General features: G+C 36.6%; 1 protein-coding gene across 14 annotated transcripts in view; it reads right to left on the bottom strand.

Annotated features, from left to right (window-relative positions):
• Positions 1-26214, bottom strand: part of TCERG1 (transcription elongation regulator 1) — a 60458-nt gene that overhangs the window by 13696 nt on the left and 20548 nt on the right. For 10 of the 14 annotated variants that reach the window (XM_065875469.1, XM_065875456.1, XM_065875465.1 and 7 more), the window contains 9 exons: positions 25936-26136; positions 25099-25211; positions 23886-23974; positions 13074-13234; positions 11955-12011; positions 11525-11591; positions 8889-9024; positions 7982-8071; positions 2224-2342 (listed from right to left, as the gene is read on the bottom strand). In XM_065875469.1, coding sequence (XP_065731541.1) covers positions 2224-2342; positions 7982-8071; positions 8889-9024; positions 11525-11591; positions 11955-12011; positions 13074-13234; positions 23886-23974; positions 25099-25211; positions 25936-26136 — 1033 coding nt within the window. Of the gene's footprint in view, positions 1-2223; positions 2343-7981; positions 8072-8888; positions 9025-10395; positions 10447-11524; positions 11592-11954; positions 12012-13073; positions 13235-23885; positions 23975-25098; positions 25212-25935; positions 26137-26214 lie in introns of all 14 variants that reach the window. The other 4 variants (XM_065875454.1, XM_065875457.1, XM_065875460.1 and 1 more) reach the window with 2 other exon arrangements.

Below are 26214 nucleotides of genomic sequence, written 5' to 3'. Positions count from 1 at the left end.
ATTAAGTATACCTTGCTTTATAATTTTAAGACAAAAAAGTAATTATTACTATGATTAAATAAACTTTTTAAAATGTAAAATCAATGTATAAAAGTGAGAATTCAATTATTTTATACATATTTATATTATTTAGAATAGGTTAAAAAAATATGTAAAATATATCTATTTTTTACCAGAAGAGACTAAAATGAAGTTTTAGCATTAGATTCCCATACAGATGTTTTCATATAACTCATCTTTTAATTCCAAAAATGCTATTTTATAACAGACAAGGTAGAGAATCTTTTGCAGGAAAAAAATGAGGTGGATAGTTGGTTGGTGGTAGAGGATGGGAAAGAGTATAGTGACTCGCAGTTGACCATAGGAGGTACACCTGAAATTTCCATTAAAAAAGAAAAATGACATAGAAGAAACAGGCACTAAAGTTAGGTAATTCTCCCCAGCCATTCCTTCCCTTGGAATAAACTCCAGTGCTTTATATCTATGAACTGTACTGAAGAACAGTTAGTGGTCTTTTCCCAATTCAAAGTAGGTCTATGGACGGTATTTTCTCAACTTTAAGTTTTTGCTCTGTTTTCTACTACTTACTAAAATTGGTCCTAATCTCTATGCTAGTATTAAAATGCATCAACTTAGCAATACAGCACAATGCCCCAAGTGCTAAGACTTCCAGTTATGTGCCTGATGGTTTTACTTTCTGAAGTAACCTGCATAGTAAAGATCACTTCAACAATTCTATCTGCCCCAAAAGAGTATCAGTAGGGTACTGTGATACAGCAAGACTTAATTTGTCAAATCCACAAAAGAGAAATCTCATTGGAGTCTCAATTATTCCCAGACCCATAAAGGGTTTTTATAGATATATTTTGCTGAATCATTTGAAAATAACCTGTAGACATCATGAGACTCCATCTATAAACATTTCAGCATACATCTCCTGAGGCTAAATCCTTTTTCTTCCATAACCACAATATCCAAGAAAATTGCTAATCTCTAATATTATATAATACCAATTCATGTTCCAATTTCCTCAACTGCCTTCCAAAACGTCTTTTATAACCCAGTCGCAATTGCATTGACCCATGAACTTACCCTTTTGATTAAGAAAAAGCCTAAGACCCCCTGGAAAGTCTGAAACTCTGTTAACCTCTGAAGAATATTACATTCTTTATGGTCACAAATACTCAGCTTGCTTATATGAAATCTGTATTAATAACACCATTAAGTTTCCCTTCATTTTTCAAATATACACTTTTGAAAAAGTGTACCAAATACACTTTTCCAAACAACAATACTCTTCCCTGTCTCCACTGACAAAAATAACTGTTTAAACAAGATAAACTTTTATAAAAAGTGCCATTTAACCCAGAGACTCCATGATTCTACCCCATAGTTTTAGAGATTCTCCATGTTCTTGTATATTCAAAGCAACTTAATATCTCTACAAGAAAGTGATTCTCCCTGTCTTGACTATTCTGTGTAATACTGGAACCTAGCTGAAATCCCACATTCACTCAGGGAAGTTACCTAATTTGCATATATCTTACTTTCCTTATCTGTAAAATAGGTAGGATATGAGCACCTAAATCACACTGGTTGTTTTGAAGACTGAATGAGATAATATACACACACATATGCATGTACTTTAACTGCATATATGTGTAAGTTCATACATCTATCTAAAATATCCAATAACTGATGCCATTATTATTATAATGCTAAGCACATAAGTTTAAAATGTCTCCTTTTCTTTAGCCCTTTACGTATATTCAATATATATTAACAATTAAATGAAAATGTCAGACAATAATCTAGACACTTCGAAATTTTTGAAATGAAAGGTCCTTCACCACTTCAATTCAATCAAAATAATGTTCCCACTCTGCAATTCATTATATGTAAAACTTAAAGAAGACAGGGACAGGTTTTTAATCATTTACCAGTTTCCAGAGAAGGAAACTTATTCTCAGAGGGAAGCTTTTAAAACAAAGGTACCCTTTCTTGAAAACCATGCCTCACAGAGCACCAGGGATTCCCTCCAAAGAACGAAGATTCTTAGAAAGGCAGAAACCAATAATGAAACAAGAAGTTTTTCATGTCCAGAAGTCCAAAAGATGTGTGTGTGTGTGTGTGTGCGTGTGTATACACACACATATATATATTCAACTGATCTAGGAGAAAATATATATATACTTCAATATTTGATAGTAATAAACCATATACCTTGGATTAAATTTTGCTTCTTCCATCATTTTTTTGAAATCTTCCTTGGCTTGCATTATTTTGTTTTTCTTTTCCCTGCGTTCTTCCTCTGCCCTGGTCTTTACATACTGATCAAATACCTATTACAAAAATAAACCAATTTGACAAGTTAGTCTTTCATATAGGTAATCTAAATACCAAAGTGTAGAATCTTTGCTTCTCTTTTTTTTTTGCGGTATGCGGGCCTCTCACCGCTGTGCCCCCTCCCGCTGCAGAGCACAGGCTCCAGACACGCAGGCTCAGTGGCCATGGGCCACGGGCCCAGCCGCTCCACGGCATGTGGGATCCTCCCGGACCGGGACACGAACCCGCGCCCCCTGCATCGGCAGGCAGATTCCCAACCACTGCGCCGCCAGGGAAGCCCCCGCTTCTCTTTAAGACATAATTATTTTCACCCAAAATGTAATCTTGCTTTACACATATTCTATATATTTTTTCCCACTTAATAATGTATAGTCAAGATGATGAACTTTTGAAGTCACAAACCAATAAGAACAGAGAAATGTGGAAAAAAGAAATAGCAACTCTGGAAGCTGAAAAGCACATGGAGAGGTGATAAAGGATTTGGCAGACACAAGAAAGCTGGCCCTAAACCAGCAGTCAAGAAAACAAAGTAACCAATTTTGTAAATTAGAGAATCCTCAAACAGCTCCAGAATTGATAGCACCAGATACCCATGAAGTGAGGATAGGGTAATGCTACAATAAAGCTTTTTAAGAAGCAGTTTAACCACTAGATCCTCGTTGTCAACTTTATGTATCTGGGGCACTGACACTCCTGAAACTCAGTAAGGCAAGGGGTTATTCTCTAGAGTAAGGGTTACCAAATCGCAATCTGCTAGCCAAATCTGGCCTGTTGCCTCTTTCTTTACAGCACAAGAATAGTTTTGATATTTTTATATGGTTGGGGAAAGTAAGAGAAAACTTCATGATACACGAAAATTAAATGAAATTTAAATTTCAGTGTCCATAAAGCTTTATTTGAACACAGTCATGCTCATTCCTTTACATAAATCTGTGGGTCTTCTCACACTACAACAGTAGAGTTACACAAGCATGATGGAGACCACGTGGCCCACAAAACCTAAAATATTTATTATCTAACCCTTTATGTTAAAAATTTGCTGACCCTTGTTCTAAAAGGCAAAACACTCTCTCTGGTCTGGGGTAACATAAATTAAGAATGAGGCGTACCAGATTGAGAAAACAGGGAATTAAGCAGTTACTTACCACATACCAAGACACAGTTCTTTCAGAACCAATGCAGCAAGAGCAAGGAGACTAAAAGTCCTTATCCAGGATCTAACCAGCCTAAAAATTACGTGCTCTGCAGGATCGCAACAAACCAGCCTAAATCACCTTACAGCGGGGCGGCTGGGTGGGGGGGGAGGTTTCAACCTCAGCACTTTTGACATTTTGGACCAGATCATGTTCAGCAGCATCGCTGGCCAAAAGATGCCAGCAGCACTCCCTCAGTTGTGACAAACAAAAATGTCCCCTAGGGCAAAAATACCCTGGTTGAGAACCACTGTTCTACAGTAAAGCCAACAATCATGAGAGCCCACCCAGATGCTAAGAGTGCCCATATAGCATCTTAGTGCCTTGTTCTTAATCATCAGCAGTTAGGGTCCACAAAGACATCTAAGGATACTCTCCAACATGAAAAAAAGAGACCAAGACAGAAAAACCTTAGGGGAAAGAGAGACTATACAGGAAAATGAAAAATAAGAAAAAAATCCTAAACTATATCATAAAATTAAGACATTGCAACCATGAAACAAGAAAACTCAACAAAAAAAGAACTCCTAAAGCATGACAAAGAAAATAAAAAATCTACCTGAAGGGTTATTAGACAATAAAGTTGAGAAAATCATCCAGAAAGTTTTTTAAAAAGACAGAGATAGAAAACAAGAGAGGAATGATACGAAACTCTGAGGACCAGCCCAGAGCACAAATGCTCTGGCCCAGAATGGAAAAATAAAGCAGCTGGAAGGAAATCAAAAAAGCAATGCAAGAAAATCTAAGAACTGAAAGATAAAAGTTTCTACATTGGAAGGGCCACCAAGTGCCTAGCACAAAGGGCCCTTCCACCAGCCATACAAAATCACCATGAAATTTCAGAACACTGAAGACTAAGAGAAGATACTACATGTTACAGAAAAAATAAGAAGGTCCACATACAAGGGAACAAGTAATAAACAGAAGTTCCAAAAATAACAGTGAAAACTATATGCAGAGCAATGCCTTCAAAATCCTGAAGGAACAAGATTTCCAACTTCAAATTCCTTAGCAAGCCAAACAATTCCAAATAAGGGTACAATAAAAGTGTTTTCAAATATATAAGGCCTCAAAAATTTATTTCCCATGCACATTCTCTCAGGAAGCTACTACAGAGATAGAATGCATTAGAAGAGAGTAAACCAAGAAAGAAACGACATACAATGCAGGAGACAGGTAAACTTCCCCCTCCACAAAAAAAGAGATGAAGGAAATCCCCAGGATGATGATCAAGAGCTGTCATCCTCAAAAATGACAGCTGTACATCAGGTGTTGAGGGCAACCAGTCCAGACTGAACAAAGTCAGAAGGCTCTGAAAGAAATGTCTTCTGGAAGATAAAACACTCTAATATTTTTCCAAACATATCTTAAAGAACTCTGTGGCTCCTTAAAAATGTGCATGCACGTGTTGGAAAAAGGAAAACAGAAAAAGATTTTTTTTTTTAATACTTAAGACCTTGGGTTCGATCCCTGATCAGGGAACTAGATCCCACACACATGCCACAACTAAGGAGCCTCCCTGCCACAACAAAGACCCAGCGCAACCAAACAAATAAATAAATAAATACTTAAACACTTAAGACCTCTTTCCAGGTAAGTTCATATATATCCACAAATCTTTAAAAGCTATATAGAAATATATACAATTATCTCAGCAGTCCCCTGCTAGGCATGTAGGTCATTTTCAAAACCTTCTAAATATAGCACTGTAGTAGCTCATGAAAGTACCTGCAGGCTAACAGAAGTGGGGAAGAGTGTTGTTTCCAACCCCTCTCCTATCTCAGTATATACTTCTTACTTGTAAAAGTACTAAATTATAAATAAAAGCCAAGTGAATTTATATTAAGTTTCCTTTCAGAAGCTGGAAAAAACTTCATATCCCCTCCTCTAGGATATCCCACACCAAGGTTAGGATTCACTCTCTGAGATGAACATCTCATAGAAAATTAGAAATTCTGGTATGCTTCCAAGTTTCTCCTAATTATTTGTGCCATGCCTCCCAATACAATCGGCTTTACGTTCCCTCATTCCTTACACTCCAGTTTTAAAAAAAGATTTCTACTCAAAAAGTATGAGAACCTTTGAGTTTTTATTTAAAACAGAATAATGCTTGATACTTTTTCTCTTTTTAACTGTAACTCTATTAAGGAGTTAATAATACCACCAGCTTATAAAATGCCTTCAAAATTAAAAAAGAATTTTAGTTCTCAATATGCACTGGTAATTTAACTCAGAAACTGCAACATTCGGTGCCATGAAGAGTAAAAGTCATAAAAGTTTTAAAGTTAAGTCTTCAGGGATATTCAGGTTAAAGCACTGTTCCAGGTACCACATACAGAGCAATCAACAAAACAAAGTTCCTGCCCTCTGTGGTAGGAAAAGACAGATGGTTAAGGTAATTTTAGATAGAATTCTGAGTGCTACAAAGAAAGTAAAGAAGGCAAAGAGACAGGTTAATCAGAAGGCACCTGGTCAAGTATCTGAATGTAATGATTTAGTCAGCTATGCAAACACCTAGGGGAAGAACATTCCAGGAAAAGGGACTAATAAGTACCAGAATATGCCTGTATTGGCCAAGGCATATCAAGGCCAGCGTGGCTAGAATAAATGAACATAAAAAAAGAGGCTTGAGAAGTATGCAGACATGAGTGTATGTAGAATCTTATAGGTCACGAAAAAAAGTTTCAATTTTATCCTAAATGAAATAGTATGCAATGCACATTTTTTAAGTAAGGGAACAGTGCCTTAACTTGTCAAACTTTAAAATTAGCCTGGCTGCTGTGTGGAAAAAGAACTTGACTACAGAGGAGAGCAAGAATGGAAGGAGGCAAGGAGATCAATTAGGGGCCACACAGATGACCATGGTACCTTGAATTAGGGTATAGCAAGGGAAATGGTAAATAAGAGGTAAATAAATGGTAAATAATTTAGAAAAGGTTTTGGAGGTAGATTTTGCTGATAAGACTTGAAATGCACAGTGGGGAAAAGTAAAGAATCAAGCTAATTTATAGGTTTTGATAGGGCCATCAACTGAGGTGAAAATGAGACCATCACACACAAATAGTTTAAAATAAAAAAGACTACAGTGCATGAAACACAGATGCAAATACATATTGAAAGTCATGTCTTCCTATTATGAATCTAAAATACATGTTTGGTACACTGTAAATTTCATCTCTTCATAAAATGTCTATGATTAGACCTACATGCATAATGGTACAAACTGTGCAGAGAATTATTACAACCATTAAACTATAAACATGGAAGATGGACACTACCTCTAGCAAATGAAATCGTGTAGCTCAACAGCACTATAGCAAGTGGTTCGACATACTCACCATTTTACAGAAATGACTGTCAGGGTAGTCCAGGTAATTCAGGAATTATATAAGTTGGAAGTGTGCAAGACTTTAGAGGAAGCAGCAATCACTATGAGATGGTATGTGTCACTGAATCATCGTGGAAATAAATGGCAGCTCAGTAACAAGTTAACTCTAGTTCTTATAATTCGTATTAGTTCAGTAGAGACCTTGAAGCGTCCATTATTACTCTAAGTTTACGATGAAAAGACATTTTAACAGTTGCCACTTAATAGATGTGGACTTTGTGTGGGTAGCATGTGTGAGATAAAAACACGCTGAGTCTTGTCTATCTACAATACAGACACATATATGTATATGTATATTAGCACTTAACAGTTGGGAAGGGTCAAGTATTCAACAATGGGCCTATCAGCTGGAAATGATTGGAGGTAGGTTTTATTCCTTTTTACTCATCTGTATTTTGCTATTTTTCTACACTAAATTTGCATCATTTGACCAGTAAAAACTAAGTTAATAGAGGCATGTGAAATGACCCTGAAACCTTGGTATAACATCAGTATGTATGAAGCATAAGGACAAAATGTGCATGAGGCAAAGCCATGTCCACAATGGCAAAAGAATCCAAGTATTTCTGAGGCAGAAATGTCCACACAAAGGATCACTATGTTCTAAGGTATGAAACTGTTCTTAAAGTACTATGTTAGAAAAATAAAGGATCGTACTTTATCCCTTACAATTTAAAAATTATACTGGAGACTTCCCTGGTGGCGCAGTGGTTAAGAATCTGCCTGCCAATGCAGGGGACACGGGTTTGAGCCCTGGTCCGGGAAGATCCCACATGCCACGGAGCACCGAGGCCCATGCACCACAACTACTGAGCCTGTGCTCTAGAGCCCACGTGCCACAACTACTGAGCCCACGTGCCACAACTAGTGAAGCCTGCGTGCCTAGAGCCCGTGCTCCACAACAAGAGAAGCCACCACAATGAGAAGCTGGTGCACCACAACAAAGACCCAAAACAGCCATAAATAAATAAATAAATTTATATTAATTAATTAATTTAAAAAACTGTGCTGGCAAGGGGTATACATTACTTAAATACTGTTATTTTCCTTTTACCTGTTTTCTCTCTTTTGGATTAAGCAATAAGTACCGAGGATCAAAAACTATCTTGTGTAACTCCTTCTCCCATGTTGAAAAAGCAGACACCTTTAAAATAAAAAAATGTATTGCCTCATAATTAAGTTGGCTCTAAAAACAGAAAGGTCATATAATTTTGCTTGAAATCTACAGGACATCTGCTTAAAAAGGACACATAATAAAAGCCATACTGCCGTTTCCATCACTAATAAATGACAAGCAGTGGGAAGCTAGCAATAGCACACTTCCACACTAATTGGCTCTGAACATTTCTATATTATACAGAAATAACAAACACTTAATTACTCATTAAAATAACCACTACTGTGTGACATTTTAAAAATCAGTACATCAGAAAAAGCCTTGAAGATCTGCATTTTGATTTCCCAAGCTTGCTCCAACCTTGTGAACAATGTTGGGATTTAAAGTTGAACAATTTTACTTACTCAAATGAATCTGTGAATATAAACAAGAGGTTGAAATCCCTTCTCAATTAAGCTTCATTAACAGTAATATCATAAAGTACCAGTTCTCCTTTAACCAAAAGCCATTCTGTAGATATTAAAAGAATCACATATACCTTACCTATTCCGTGTAGTCCGCCATTCTGTAATGTTAATATTCGTCTTATATTACTCACCAAAATTTAATGACCCAATAAATGTTAAATGTTATTTGTACTTAAAAGGACAGTAAAATGGCATCTAGTTAAACATGATATCATTAGCCAGGAAAAAGGCTGTTTGAAAGAGTACAGTGATTTGACAGGCTTCCCTTATCCGCCCCCCACAACATGAGCACTAACCTTAGATTTGACCTTTTAGCAAGACATATTTATATTACTTATACAAAACAGAAATATCTCCCCCAAAGATTGTTTTCTGACCCCTCTCTCTAGCAGCATGTCCTTGAACTGCTTCATTCGGGCCTCCAGAGGGACAATGGCCCTTTCTCGGGCAGCTTTAATTTCAGCTTCCATGGCAGCTTCTTTCTCTGAATCAATGTCTTTATTATCGTCTCTCCTATAAAAAAGAAAATATAGGCATCAACTGACAAAATATTAATAAGGAATCTTATTAAAATCTTAAGATCACTGGAATATCCAAGACTCACTACTGAGCAGCATATTTTTGGCAAAAAAGAATTATATTGAGGGTTTCAAATAAACTCTAAGGGATAAGCAACTTTCACTAAAATAATAAAGTTACAATGAGCTTCTAATGATGTTACAGTGGCTGCATTGTTAGGAATGAAAAATACCTTTAATGTGCTGTCTCTCCCTGACACTAGCTGATACACAAAATGAACTACCTTACTTAAAAACAAAAAACTTATCTAATATTGCATTAAAACTCTATGTGTTAGAATCAAACAGCACAGAATATAATTTTTAGTTCTTGAAATGGTATAGGAAAAACAGTATTTTCCAAAATGTTTTACATTATAAATGCATACAATTTTTAATCTAATAAAAATTGGTATAAGTCTTAGTAATCTCAAATATTTATTTTGAAAATAAAATGAAAATATCTGCAAACCTGGCCAAGTGGATATGTGAGATATATACCTTACCTACCTGACATTTTTTTTACTCACTTTCTGGGTGATAAGATGAGATTTAAGTTGAAGGACAGGTCCCAGAGAGCAACATAGGCCCCGGAGTAGTTAGGTGGAATTAGAACTGTTCATCAAGGACTAAACTACTTCTTGTTTCTCCAAAAATGCACCTCAGGGCTAAGGGCAACCCTGCTGCTGTACGGTACTCAAGTGAGATTGTAAACATGAAATTGAGTCAACTCTCAAACCTCTGCCCTATGAAGAAGCACCATTCATGTGAATAATCAAAAAAAGTAATTCAGTAACGTTCAGGTGTGTTTAAGCAGATCTTCCTTCTTAAATTCGATCTGCTAAGTATAAAAATAAAATTGGTTCATATTTCCTGCATAAACTTGAAAGAATTAGGAAAACAGAACATCAGGAAATTCAAAAGCATGCTATATAGGAAAATGAAGGTAGCCCAGGAGATGATTGGAACTAATAAGGCCAGCCCACAAATACAGTGAGAGGTAACTGGCAATTTAGGGAATGAATCAAAAATAGAAGATATAGTCCGTGACCTGCAGGAACTTAGCGAGATAGTCTGTGACCTAAGATATGCACAAAACAAACAGGTAAAAGCAATTTGCCAAACAATATACCCTCTTATAATAATTCATTTAAAAACTATTTAAATAAAGAGTTAAAAGACATCCAAGAAATACAACTAATGAAAACAAATAACCTTTATAGAATTATACTAAATGAAAATGTCACAATACAAACTATCACTATCTATCTCAATAAAAGAAATAAAGAAAAACTAAGCCAGGAAAAATAGGCTTTTAGCTTTGTACCTAAATAGAGAAGCTCGGGCAATCCACATAAAGGACTTCTTTGACATTCTCCTGATAAAAGCAGTTAAAAACCTTACAGAGTTGTCTATAAGAACAAACAATTAAAAACAACCTAAAAGTTTAACATTGTAGGAACATCCAAAATTATGGTACATAAACAGAATGAATACAGTCATTTATAATAATTAAGAAAACAAACATCTTATTCTACATTTTTTAAAAAAAGAACACAAATTCAGTTGATTACAACCAATAAAAATACTTATACATTTGGACAAGAACTAAAAAAGTCAACTGTAAAAATTCAAACAGCTGTTGTTACTGTGGTCAATTATGAGTGACTCTTTAATATCTTACTTTCTTTAACATTGCTGCCAATAAAGAAAATTTTTTAAAAAAGAACCACCCTTGACAGGGGTTGTCTTACTGATTTCTTTGCCGTAATTTGGCTGCATTCAATCTGTCCTTTTCAGATAAGGACTATGATAAACCAGTCCATAGTAACGTCTTCAAACTTTCCTTTTTGCTGCTAAATAATGGTCCCATGCCTCCCCGGCCCATACACAAACACCTTCTACCCCACCCTTTCACCCCCCATAGTTAGTAACATTCATTTTACCAAGCACTGGTCAAGCTAATACTTCCACTTATACCACTCTCTTTCTCTCGGAGCACTTTCTAATAAGCTGATAGGTTCCCTCCAAGTAATGACCACGGACACAAGGACTAGTGAAGTGACCAGTATATAAAAAGAGAGAGAAATCTGGGTTTACATTTATCAGATTTTTGGAATGGTGTCTGTTGGGGTCTACATTAAGGAGGTAACATTTTTATAAAATTCAGGCATAATGAATGTCTGAAAATAATTTATCAACTAACTCCTAAAATGTCATTTGACTTCATAATACATATTTAAATAACCAAATCTTTTGCACATCTAGCAACAGAAGGGACACCATTTCTACATCCTGAAGCAAAGCTTTTTAATAACAGGCCTAAAGAGAGCAATCGTGACTTCTATCTCCTAACACACACATTACCTGTCCCAATCATGAACTGACTGCGCCTAATCACAGCTTTTAAAAGGTAAAAATCTACCTAAATTACATAAACAGCAAGTATTACTTACTTCCGTTTTTTGGCTTTAACAGGTTCATCTTCATTCATTTCTTCCATTAATTCTTGTTCTTCTTTAACTATAAGAAAATTTAATTAAACTATCAGAATAAAAATAAGCAAGCAGGGGCTTCCCTGGTGGCGCAGTGGTTGAGAGTCCACCTGCCGATGCAGGGGACACGGGTTCGTGCCCTGGTCCAGGAGGATCCCATATGCTACGGAGCGGCTGGGCCCGTGAGCCATGGCCGCTGAGCCTGTGTGTCCAAAGCCTGTGCTCCACAACAGGAGAGGCCACAGCAGTGAGAGGCCCGCGTACCGCAAAAAATAAGATAAAGTAAGTAAGCAAAAATTTAAATATTTAGGTATGAATCCTTCCACTAACCACTACTGGAACACTGGTGTTAGCAGCATTTTTTTAAAGCTGCAACTTATAGTTCACTCACTTGCGCTCATAGAGAACTGCCACTTTTGGATGGACAGCATTGTCGGGGTTGGGTGCCCTGGCAAAAAAAAAACATTTCAAATATTATGAATAGTTATATGCACATGGTACACAATCTTTTCTTTTAAAAAATTACTGTTTATGTATCTATCTCATAACACTTCTTTATAAAACATTAAACAAAGCATGATAATTCTAAACCTCCTCTATTCATCTTCCCTTTACATTAAATCTTTGATTCATTTTGAAATCTTTATTAACACATGTATTTATCAAATAAATGAATCAAATTCTTGTATCTTCTGCACCGGGTAGATGAAGTTTCACTAATTTGGAAATCACTAGTAAGCAGAAAATGTTAGTACCACGTATACATAATCTACGAAGATTTCTCAATTATTATTAAATGACATACCAGGATTTATTTCAATTGAATTATTAAATGATTCATTTATCATGCTTCTATACTACACAAGGGGGTTCTTTAAAAACACAACCATATCAATACAATGGCAAATTACCAATAAAACACATGCAATAAAAATATGTACAAATATTCCTATTTATTATATATCATATATACTGAAATGCTATCTGAACATAAAGTAGATTAAAAGATTATCCCTTAATAAGGTGCAGGAGTCTCCCTAGTCTCAGGAATAAGGCTTACCTTCCCTAAATTTCATCAAGTTTAAAAGACCTTTGCATTTTTATTTTACAAAACTTTAGTAAACTTTATTTTAAAAATACTCTGTACAGTTTGATTATTTCAAAATATATATTACTAATCACAAAAGGTGCTAAAAGGCTCACTGAGGAGCATTTTAATAAGCATGGAGCAGGCATGAGCAGTACCTACGTATCTTGGACTGACAACCCTGAAAAGGACAAGAAGTTAAAAATATATATATATAATATTTTACAAAACATAATTTTACCCAAATTCTCTATTTTTTAAATTACTGAACTCAACCTAGAAAAGCAGTCTATTTTCCATTTCTCAAATATTCCTTTTCTTATATTCCTTGAAAACAGAGAGGATTTCTAAATTGCCTCACACTTTCCATAAAAATATTAAAAGAATATTAAAATTAGAGGTAACTCCTAATTTAAAACTTACTTAGTTTCTTCACTTCTTCCATTCCTTTTTTATGAGGGGGCTCCTGAATAATTTTGTCAACATCCGCCCTTCCAATCAGATCATCAGGTCGGTCCCACATAGAAAGACGGGTGGTAGGATTATAAAAGAAGACCCTCTCATCACCAGTCCAAACAACACACCTATGAATTGATTCAAACATTATTTTCTTATGTTATGGAACATTATTTTATAGTTAGGTCTTTTACTACCATCCAACCAAAAGGGGAGGTGGTGGTGGGGAAGAACACACTCGTATTATTACTTATAGAGAGCAAAATATGATTTTTAGAACAGAACAGAGCTGACTGGCTATGGGTAAAATAGCAGCTCAACATACTTATGGAGAAAACCAGGAAAAGCAAAGCAATTTGTTATCAGAATTTAGAGTGCTCAGGAACTTAAGTCTGGCACACTCAATTTTAACCTATCACAAAAGATGAATTTACTAGCAAAAAATAATGCTATTAAGCAGTTCTGAAGCTAAAGAACAGACCATGGCACCCTACGTATTACATAATACTTCTTAATGTTTCTTACCAAACCAGATTACAAACTCAAATCAATCATTTATGAAGGCTTTAATATCTGACTATATCAAATATTAAAAAATAAAGAGAAGTCCCTATCGTGCTATGGCACTGTAGCCCACTACAGCCCACTGTTCCTATTAATTACAACTAGAAACTCAGCAACAACATAGAAAAAACAAGTACATGAGAACTCTATAAGGTTTTTTTAAAAAAACAGACATATGGAGTGAAAATTTAGAGAAGCAAGGGTATAAATTTCGCCTCCTCTCTCAAACCTCTGCCCTGAGGTGGCCCCTAGTTGCACAGTGATAGTAGCACAGGCAGCTAAAACTCTAAGAGAAACCAGGTCTTTATGACCAGATAATCAAAAGTTAATCCACAGCTGCCATCAAGGTGACCTAGATGTTGAAATTATCAAACAAAGCTTCTATTGTTGAAATATCAAAGACTTTACAGCAGCAGTTAGAAAAACAAAAACAAAGATAAGCAAAAACTTGAAATGAATGAAGACAGAAGTTCTCAGCAGAGAAACTGTGAAAAAAAAGAATGAAAAGTGTCTCAGAAACCTATGGGACTATATCAAAATGCCTAACAGGCACGTCTTTGGGATCCCAGAAGAAGAGACTATTGGGGCAGAAAAAATTTGAAGACAAAATGGCTCCCAAAAATCTCCAAATTTGGTAAAAGACATAAATACTAAGGAAGCTCAGTCAACCCCAAACAGGATAAACTTCCAGAAAATCATTTTTAGACACACATAATCAAACAGGTGAAAATCAAATAGAAAAATCCTTGATAGCAGCTAAGAAAAATATGGCACAAAACAAACAGGGAAACAAGTCCAATGATCGTGAATTAATTACCAGAAATCAGAGGCAAAAATACAGTAAAACAACATCCTTAAAGTTCTGGAAAAAGGAAATGTAAACCTAGAACTCCATATACAGCAAAAATATCCTTCAGGAACAAGGGAAAAGAAGACATTCCCCAATGAAGGGAAACTAAGAGATTTCATCTCCATCAGAATTGCCCTATAAGAAAGTTTTTCTGAAAGGAAATGATTCTTCAAAAAAAAAAAAAACAACCACCCCTGGATCTTTAGTAATGAAGGGAAAACAACAGAAATGGTAAATATCTAAGATATTTTTTCCTCTTAAGTTCTTCAAAATATGTATGAAAAATTACTCAAAACGAACCTATATGGTAGCAAGGTCTCCATCTTTTATGTGAAGTGGTACAATAATAACTCTAAGTAGGCTATAATGGTTAGGTATGTATACTGTAATCCCTAGAACAACAAAAGTTAATGCAAAGAGATATCACCAGAAAGCCAACAGATAAATTATTAAATGGAATGTTGGAAAATGTTCAAATAATTCAAATGCAAGTAGTAAAAGGGGAACAGAGGAACAAAAATAAAGAAGACAGAAAAAATAATAAGATCTAAATCCAACCAAAAGTTACATTCATGTGGTTGTTCTTTCTGTTTATTTTTCTCAGCCTTCTCAAATGTTTCTTCTTGTTCTTGACTATGTACCAAGCAGAGCCTGTTCACCTTTTTACTATTTCTAATGTGGCTTTAATTTCTGTTATTATATTGTTATTTCTGATTTCATATTTCTCTTTCATTTATTTCATGAATTGCATCAGAATTGACAGTGAATAAAAACACAAGACACTACTATAAGCTGTCTTAAGAGACAAAGTTTAAACATAAAATCATAGAAAGGGTGAAAGTAAATGGATGGAAAAAGATGCACACAACATTAAGGCAGGCATGGCTATTTTAATAACAGATGAAGACAAAGGGTGTTATGAGATAAATAGGGTCATTTCATAATGATAAAAAAAAGACAATCAGGAACACATAACAACTGTAAAATGTATATAAGCCTATATAGAGAGCTTAAAAATAGATGAGGGGCTTCCCTGGTGGCCCAGTGGTTGAGAGTTTGCCTGCCGATGTAGGGGACACGGGTTCGTGCCCCGGTGGGGGGGGATCCCACATGCCGCGGAGCGCCTGGGCCTGTGAGCCATGGCCGCTGAGCCTGCGCGTCCGGAGCCTGTGCTCCGCAACGGCAGAGGCCACAACAGTGAGGCCCGCGTACAGGAAAAAAAAAAAAAAAAAAAAAAGATAGATGAAGAACGGACCAGTTAGAGAGGAATACACAATCCCACTATTATAAAAGATTAACAGAACTCTCTCTCAACAACTGACAGACAAACCAAACCCCAAAACTAAGAGTACTAAAGGCCATCTGAACAATAAAAAAAAAAAGAGTGAATTTTGAAGTATCAAAACCAAAGAAAATGCATTCTTTGACCACAATTAAATCACTAACAGTGAAATACCTAGAAAAACCCCAAATTAAGGAAATGAAATGACAGACTTCTAAATAATACATGAGTCAAAGACAAAATCAAAAAGTAAATTTCATAATAGTAAGAACTGAATGGTAACGAAAATACAACTTATCAAAATCTGTAGACTGGTGCTGAAGTAGTGCTTAAAAGGAAACTATGTTAAGCTTTAAATGATTATATTAGAAAAGAACTAATACTAATGACCTAAGAGGACATCATAAGAAGCTAGGAAAAGCATAAAGTAAACCCAAAGTAATTACAAAAAAGGAAATAAGAGCGGGAAAAGGGGGGAGGGGCCCAACCACCCCAAAGCTGGTGGTCTTTACGAAAGACCACAAAATTGGCAAACCTCTGGTTTGACTGATCCAAAAAAAAGAACACGTCACCACTATGTGGAAAGAAAAAGGCGTTATCACCACAGATCATAGACATTAAAGGATATTAAGAGAATAATTAAGAACAAAGACATTTAAAGGATATTAAGAGGGGACTTCCCTGATGGTCCAGTGGTAAAGAATCTGCCTTCCAATGCAGGGGACACAAGATGATCCCTGGTCGGGGAACTAAGATCCCACATGCCGCAGGGCAACTGAGCCTGCATGGTGCAACTACAGAGAGGAAACCTGCTAGCCACAACTAGAGAGAAGCCCATGTGCCACAAGGAAGACCCAATGCAGCCATAAGAAAAAATAAAGTATTTTTAAAAATAAAGGATATTAAGAGAATAATGAGAACAAATTCAACCTAGACAAAATAAGCAAATTTCTTGAAAAACTTACCAAAGCTGACAGAAGAAACAACAAAAATAACTGAATAGTCCTATAACTATTAAAGAAGTTTAATTTGTTATCAAAAACCTTCCCTCCCAAAAAAACTCTGATCCCAGATGGTTTACTTGTTAATTCTATAAAACCTTAAGGAAAAAGTACTATCATCTTACAAACTTTCAGTAAACAGAGGAATGGTAATCACCAATCACTACCCAACTCATTTTTATGAAACCAGCATAAGCCTAATACCAAAACCTAACAGAAACATTACAAAAGAAACTTACAGATCCATATCCCACAGGAGTATAGATGCAAAAATACTTAATCAAACATTAGGAAATCAAATCCAACAATATACTAAAAAGATTAATCTACCATGACAAGGTTTATTCCAGAAATGCAAAGCTAGTTTAACATTCAAAACTCAGTGTAATTCACCATATTAAAAGAATGAAGGAGAAAAACTCATTTCGAAAGATGCAGATTTATGATAAAAACAGTAGCAAATTAAAAAAGAAACCCTATAGCTAGTATTATATCTGATGTAAAAGACTGAATTTTCGGAATTCCCTGGTGGCGCAGTGGTTAAGAATCCGCCTGCCAATATGCAGGAGACACGGGTTTGAACCCTGGTCCGGGAAGATCCCACATGCCACGGAGCAACTAAGCCCGTGTGCCGCAACTACTGAGCCTGTGCTCTGGAGCTCGCGAGCCACAACTACTGAAGCCCGCGAGCCTACAGCCCATGCTCTGCAGCAAGAGAAGCCACCGCAATGAGAAGCACGTGCACCACAATGAAGAGTAGCCCCGCTCACCGCAACTAGAGAAAGCTCACGTGCAGCAACGAAGACCCAACACAGCCAAAAATAAATAAATTTATATTAAAATAAAATTTTAAAAAAGGTTGAATTTTCTCATTCTACATGGTGAATAAGGCAGGGATGTTCACCTCTTTTATTTAGCATTGCTCTGATATGATAGTCCTAGCAATAAGAAGAGAAAAATAAGTGGCATTAAAGATCAGAGAATAAGAAATAAATGAGCTCCCATCTGTGGGTGATACGATTATTTATGTAGAAAATCCCAGAGAATCTACAAAACAGTAATAAATGCATTTAGCAAGAGTCTAGTCTACAAAATTAATATATGAAACCATATCACATATAAATTTTATATTTTTATGAGGTCAAATTTATTTATCTTTTTATTTACAGCTTCTAGGTTGTGCCTTAGGAAGCACCCCATTCCTTCTCCAAAAATGCAACTACATGGTCCTAGTGTTTTTACAGTCCATCTGAATACATGAAAGATAACCACTTGTCCAAATTATCTTCCAAGTTCTGTCAATGAAGGAATGTACTATCAGTGTAAACTTAATTCCCTAATTTATTTTCTATTTCTTATAAGATGGGTAAGTGCTAACTCTAAGTTAAACGAATTGTTCAGCTAAGCAAGTATGCTATTTCATTTGGATAATCACACTTTATTAGTTTATTTTTTTGATATCTTTAGATGTTGCTCTTCAAATTATTATTTCTTTAGAGATAAGAAGCTAAATGTAAAAAACATGAGGTTCCATGTTTTCCTTAACGATACTAGAATTCTTTTCCTGGTATTTCAGAGCATCAATCTGACTTTTTGTTGTTGTTGTTTTAAGAATAAAGAGAGGTCAAAATTAAAAGCATTTTATATTTCCTAGATCAGTAAGCTTTAGTTTCTGGTTCTAAGAGAGTTTTTAATGTTTTGACAAAAATTTTTAAGGTCATTGAGAACTGTAACTTTTTCCATTGCTTACTAAGATTGCATCACAAAGATTTAGCCTGCCATAAATTTTTTTTTTTTTTTTTTTTTTTTGCGGTACGCGGGCCTCTCACTGCTGTGGCCTCTCCCGTTGCGGAGCACAGGCTCAACGGCCATGGCTCACGGGCCCAGCCGCTCCGCGGCATGTGGGATCCTCCCGGACCGGGGCACGAACCCATGTCCCCCGCATCGGCAGGCGGACGCTCAACCACTGCGCCACCAGGGAAGCCCCTGCCATAAATTTTTTACAGTCCCGTACAAAGTGCAAATTGAGGGCTGCCTGTATTTGCCATGTTTTATTTGTCTGTAATCTGTGTTGGGTTTTAACTTATGAAAAATTTATCTTTGAACTTATAGTATTTAAACTTTTGTATTTACCTATAGTGGCACAGGGACTTTATTTTTATTTACATATACATTTATATCAATCAACTGCTGCTTTTCTAGGGTTTCTTTTGTTTCCATAGTTTTTTACCCCCAATATTATGAAAAAATTGAAACATACAGAAATATCGAAAGAATGTTTCTAGAACAATGAACACTAGATACTGACCACCTAGATTTTACATTTAACATTTTATCATATATGCTTTATCACTTATCTATGCTTCCATCAATGCATCTGCCAGTCTTACTTTTCTTGATACATTAAAAAATGCAGATTATCAGTACACTTCACCCCTAATCACTTTATCATGCATATTATTAGCACAGGGTAGTTTTGCGACACAAGAATTCTTTGTCCATAGTGTTTCTATTAATGCTGAAATGTCCTGACAGCTTCTCACTCCACATTTACCGCTAATACCATTGGAGCTGTATTAGCACACCTAGGTATTTTGAAGCCAACATGACTTAGTAGAATAGTACCTCCATCTCAAAGTAGTTATTGTTATTAATATGGATCAAACAGTGTTTCAGAAATTGGTATTGAAAATTTAGGCTTAGTTTTTTCCCAAAAAAGTTAAACATCTAACAAGATTGCTTAAGTGTCTCAGGATGGTTCTAATGGAAATTCTTGAAGAGGACTCTGCACTGAATAATTGGATGAAAATGTATTACACTCACCCCCCCCCAACTCCTGCCTTTAAATTAATTATAAAGAAAAATCAAAACTAGAAGTATTTTGTATTCCCTAGGATCAGTAAGCCCTAGTTTTGGGTTGGATTCCATGACAAAAATAATTTCCACAAAAGATTTCACCTAGCAATAATGACTTTGATATCCATCTATATTGTTGAGTGCATCTATAGTTGTTCCTTTTTATTGCTGAGTAGCATGCCACAATTTGTTTATCCATACACCTGTTGATGCACATTTGGGGTGTTTCTAGTTTTCTATTTTTCCACTCCTAGATACCTGCTTATTTGTAATAGCCAAAAATTGGAAACAGCCCAAATAAATTACAAATAAAACTGTTACGAACATTCTTGTAAAAGTATAGACATATGTTTCTGTTTCTCTCGAATAAATAGAAGTGGAATGGCTGAATTATTTATTATATATTCTTCCTAGGAAACTGCCCAACTGCTTTGCAAAGTGGTCCTACCATTTTGAAATTCCCATCAGCAGTGTATGAGAGTTTCAGCTGCTCACCATCCTCTAAAACATTTGGCATGCCCAGTTTTCAAAACTTTTAGCCATTCTAATAGGTGTGGTTTTTTGTGGGTTTTTTTGCAGTACGCGGGCCTCTCACTGTTGTGGCCTCTCCCGTTGCGGAGCACAGGCTCTGGACGCGCAGGCTCAGCGGTCATAGCTCACAGGCCCAGCCGCTCCACGGCACGTGGGATCTTCCCAGACCGGGGCATGAACCCGTGTCCCCTGCATCGGCAGGTGGACTCTCAACTACTGCACCACGAGGGAAGCCCATAGGTGTGGTTTTAATTTACATTTCTCTGAGTACTAATGACAAGGAGCTTCCTTCACACGTACTGCTTGTAAAGTACATGTTCATGTCTTTTGACTACTTTTTTGTTGGATTGTTTTCCATATTATTGAGGTGTGTGAGTTCTTTATGTCAGAGTTAAAAGCAGTATATGTACAAAGCTCCCACATACCAATAAGAAAAAGACAAGTCCATAAAAAGATGAGCAAAAACTGCAAAGAGGCAATGCACAGCCAACAGACATAAAATAGGTTCAATTATACCAACATTCTGGAAACATACAAGATTTCTTTTCTTATCAGGATACTAAAGATTTAAAAGGAATATCCCTACACTGGTGAGAGTGAGAGAAAACTGGTACGCTCAGGCTGTTGCTGGGAATATTAACTGGTACACCCCCTTCTTCCCACAAAAAAAACCCTTTCTGAGGTCTATTTAGCAATATTCACCAAAATTTTAAATAGCTTTATCACTTGATTCAACAATTTCACTTCTAGAGATAAATCCAACAGAAATACTTGCATGTGTTCACAAAGAAATATGTATGTATAAAGGATGCCCTAAACAGCAACTTTCGTAATGCCAGGGCAAAACAAACAAACAAACAAACAAAAAAACACAAACAATACAAAAACAGAAGACCACCTAATCACCCATTTGTAGGCAAATTACCTATTTTCATACAACAGAAAACTATGTTATCACAAATAGATTTACATGTACTAAAACTGCAAAATGTCTAGGACATATTTACTAAAAAATTCAAAAATAATATACTTTCTAAAGACACTGTAATGTGAATGTATAACACACACACATCTCCACACACATGTGCATAAAACACAATATAGCAGAAGGTGCAGAAAGCATATGTACCACACTTTTACTAACGAGGAAGGGCTTGGTGACAGTGGAATTCTGTAATTTTTTACTTCATATAATTCCTTTATATTGTATGCTTTCTTTTGTATGCTTTCATCTAATATCATATCAGATCAATGAGAAAATAACAAAGTACAAGAATTATAGATATAACGGGTGAGAGAAAAAGTAAGAGATTTAGCATAAGTACAAGATACTCAACAAGCAAGTTACAAATGTTCCAGAAAAGGGAAAAGAAACAGATGAAAAAAAGCATTACTTAGACAAATTCCAAAAGAAAATTTTAATAATCTGAGAAAAGACCCAAGTCTGAAAACTGCTAACGTCCACAAACTCCAGACTGGTAGGGTTTGGAGCTGGTTACCGGCTTTTCATGTACAATTCTCAGAGAAACCACAATCTAGAAATACATTCTTTTTTTTTTTGCGGTATGCGGGCCTCTCACGGGCCTCTCACCATTGTGGCCTCTCCCATTGCGGAGCACAGGCTCCGGACGCGCAGGCTCAGCAGCCATGGCTCACGGGCCCAGCCACTCCGCGGCATGCGGGATCTTCCCGGACCGGGGCACGAACCCGTAATCCCCTGCATCAGCAGGCGGACTCTCAACCACTGCGCCACCAGGGAAGCCCAAGAAATGCATTCTTTTAAACAAATTGTTTTCGTAACTTTGATTCTAGAACTGGGTAAATATTTTGCACAATTATTTTTGAAAGGGAACCTGTGTACCAAGTTGGTAGAATAACTACATAAAAAACAACTATTCCAGGGCCTCCCTGGTGGCGCAGTGGTTGAGAGTCCGCCTGCCAATGCAGGGGATGCGGGTTCGTGCCCCGGTCCGGGAGGATTCCGCATGCCGCGGAGCGGCTGGGCCCGTGAGCCATGGCCGCTGAGCCTGCGCGTCCGGAGCCTGTGCTCCACAACAGGAGAGGCCACGGCAGTGAGAGGCCCGCGTACCACAAAAAACAAAAAAACAAAACAAAAAAAACTATTCCAAAATGCTTTTAAAACACAATGATTTGACTATACATCCCTAGAGTAATATACCCTAAACATAAAAATAACTGGAAAAAAAAAGCTTAAACTGTCTTCAGTAATCACACTGTTGGTGATAGTACTGGTCTTGCCTTACTTAGGCAAGCAAATGAATGAGAAAATGAGAAAAGCAAATGAATAATTATGTTGCTATCACTCAAAGATGGTTTTCAGAAGAAAAGGAGGTACTGAATTAAGATAGATGATGAGAGTCAGTAAAAATCTTGTAGTAGACTTGAACTGCAAGTAATGGTGTGAACTTAAGATGTATCTTTAAACGTATGTATCTTCCACCTCTGTCTACCAAAGAGGTCTAAAAATAATGACTAATTCAGTGGTAACAACTATCCCTAGATCCCACATGGTGTAAAAATGCCACTTTTCACAAAAAGAAACCAGGGCTCCTTGGAAAATGGCTGAATCTAGGTCTGAAATAGGAAATATATGAGATAAAGATCACACATGAATCCGGCACATCTCTGTAACTGCCTGCTAACTTGCAGGAAATTCAGGAATGGAGGATTCTATTAAAGAGTATCATGAGAATGCAATAAAATCCAGACTGTGGGACTCTATAGAACACACACATTTATTTTTTTCAATATAAAAACAAGGAGGAAAAAAGCAAGGAAAACAAGTTGGAGGGGAATCTGTAGATTATAAAACTTAAGAAACAAGCCAACTCATTGCCATGTGTAGACTGTACGCAGATTAAATAAATTAGAATGGGAACAGGAGAGAAAGCCCTCATGTGGGGAGAGGAAGAAAAGGGAAAACCAAACATAAGAAGAAAAGAAAAAAAATAGACTATTCAATGCTAAGATAAAAAGACATAATTTTACAAAGTTCTGTAAACATAATCACATATGAGAATATATACACAAAAGCAATTTTAAAACATTTTAAACAATAAAAAAGTAGATTCAGGATCTTAGTGGTTCAAATCTATAATTTTAAACAATAAATATTAATGGAGAGTTCCATGAAGGGAGGAAGACACTGCAGCAGTTGAATTTTGAGCACCCAAAATACAATGAACAAGAACCAAAAAATATTCAGTAGATAAAAACAGGTATTTGAGGACTTCCTTGGTGGCGCAGTGGTTAAGAATCCACCTGCCAATGCAGGGGACATGGGTTCGAGCCCTGGTCCGGGAAGATCCCACATGCCGCAGAGCAACTAAGCCCATGCGTCACAACTACTGAGCCTGCGCTCTAGAGCCTGCAAGCCACAACTGCTGAGCCCATGTGCCACAACTACGGAAGCCCGCACGCCTAGAGCCTGTGCTCAGCAACAAGAGAAGCCACCGCAATTAGAGGCCCGCGCACTGCAGCGAAGAGTGGCCGCTGCTCACCACAACTAGAGAGAAAGCCCATGCACAGCAAAGAAGACCCAACGCAGCCAAAATAAATAAGCAAACAGGTATTTGACACATGCTTTTTTAAAGTACTTTTTCTTCCTATTGGATAATAATGTAATAATCAAGCATGGCAATCAATCAATCAAACAGCTTAAGTCAAGTACATACCATGGAGTACCAGGAATAGGAGTAGTAGCCACTGGTTTTGCCTTCTGGGCAGCCTTTTCTTCCTCAGTCATCTCCTCTTCTTTGGGCTCCTATGAGAAATGATATTACTCCCATTAAATTAATATTACAAAACTATACCTGAATACCCCACAAATACAAGAAAGATTGCAAATACCTTAAAGTACAACCAACATAAGGTGTGTTGCTAGCATACAGAGGAGAGACTCTGAGTCAGAATTTCTAAATAAGTTCTAAATCCTCGCCCCTGAGACAGAGCCGAATTGCACAACAGTAGACCCCATCAGCAGCAGGTCCTATCTTACAGACTCACTAACCATCTGTTTAAGAGTAGAAATAAGGAGAAGGGTATAGAAGATGACAGGAGACCACTTCATCTAAGGTTGTTTCTTTTTTCTGCAAAATTCCTTACTGATAAGACAAGACTACCATTGGTCCCTCATTGAATAAAAAAAGCTTCCAAAAAGCAGAGCTCTTTTAGTGCTGTACAGAGATTATTCCATGCCACGAGATGACAAATAAAATACAACGATCATTCTCCAATATGAAGTTGTACTTCTAATTATAACATGTACCAGTCTGTAAGTCAGGAGGGGACATCAGCTCTGGTCCAAGGTTCTTTCTTTCTAAGGGGGTCTTGGTTTAGTATAAGAAGTAATTTAGTAAAACTTTCAAAGGAAAAACTGAATTAGAAATTTCAAAGAACCCTAAAATTGCAGAGGTCAGATTTACAGCAATTATCTAAAACTACAGCAAATGGGTTTCCCTGGTGGCACAGTGGTTAAGAATCCGCCTGCCACTGCAGGGGACTCAGGTTCGAGCCCTGGTCCGGGAAGATCTCACATGCCGCGGAGCAACTAAGCCCGTGTGCCACAACTACTGAGCCTGCGCTCTAGAGCCCGCGAGCCACAACTACTGACCATGCATGCTGCAATTACTGAAGCCCGTGCACCTAGGGCCCGTGCTCCAGAACAATAGAAGCCACTGCAATGAGAAGCCTGCACACCGCAATGAAGAGTAGCTGCCACTTGCCTCAACTAGAGAAAGTCTGCGCACAGCAAAGAAGACCAAATGCAGCCAAAGATAAAATAAATTTGTAAAAAATAAAACTACAGCAAATGGATTTTCAGTTACAAGTAAACTGTACCCAACAATCAATGCTGGCTCCCAGGTAAACAGGTAATGGCCCCTTTACCTCTTTTATCTCCTTTATTGGCTCTTCTTTAGGATCCTCCTCCTCCGTTTCCATTGGCAGAGGTTCTTCAGAAGGTTCTTTAATTGGCTCTTTAATCTTCTCCTCTAATTTTTCTATTAAAAATTGAGATAACATCACACAGTGGTTCTGAAGTAACTTCTGATGAACTTTCAGAGACTAGGCAGTTAAGATATTCCATTTCTAGTTATTAACCACAAAAATAAAATGTTCTTCCTTGTAATATCATTGATTTGCATCTAATGTAATGTTCAGCTTCAAATACCTTGCTATACCAATCAGGAAACTGTCAGTAGAAACGAACTACTGATTTCAGAGGGACATAAAGTCTTTCAGGTCATTCATATATCATTTGTAGCAATCATTCATTTTGCTGAAAGCGATAACATACTAAAAAACAGAAACAGGGACTTGTGCAATAGAAAATTATGAGTCCTCTTCCTCCAAGATTCCAACAGCCTAAAGTTTTTCTTCAGAACACATACAATAAACACATTCCTTCCTGATCATTACTATCAATCTCAATAAGGATAACGATAATTATTCAGTAAAATAATTATGCAATTCCTGACCAGAGTAAAAAATATATATTAGTGTGTACATATAATTTAACTTCTCCAGATGGTAAAGTGATGGACAAACATGTAAGTAGAAGAACTGGCTTTTTAAATGAAAACATATTTAACAATTCAGAGGAAATAAATAATCCAACACTATGTAACTAGAAAATCCCTTAAACGTTTTAAAAAAGGAATTAACTCAGAATTTCAAATAGCATTTCTATTTATACTATGTCCCACCAAGTCATTAAAACTATACCTTTTTCCTTTAGCTCTTGGGGTTTTTCCCAGGTTGATTCTAATGTTCTATTATTATAATAATATGTCTTCCCATCTGCTGTTTTATATTCAGTCCACTCAGAAACTGCTGTTGCTCCAGCTAAGGTAGCAGGTGAAGCTGCAATAGCAACCTGGGGGTGTATCATGGGTACAATAGGAGGGGCCATTCCTGGCAATACACCTAGAAGAAGAAGAATAAAAAAATTAGATCCAAGTATCAAATTGTGATATAAAACTTTGAAATATGAGCTAAATCTTT

Source organism: Phocoena phocoena, chromosome 3, assembly GCF_963924675.1.
Source record: "Phocoena phocoena chromosome 3, mPhoPho1.1, whole genome shotgun sequence".
Lineage (NCBI taxonomy): Eukaryota > Metazoa > Chordata > Mammalia > Artiodactyla > Phocoenidae > Phocoena > Phocoena phocoena.
This window is presented reverse-complemented; position numbering and strand designations above follow the sequence as displayed.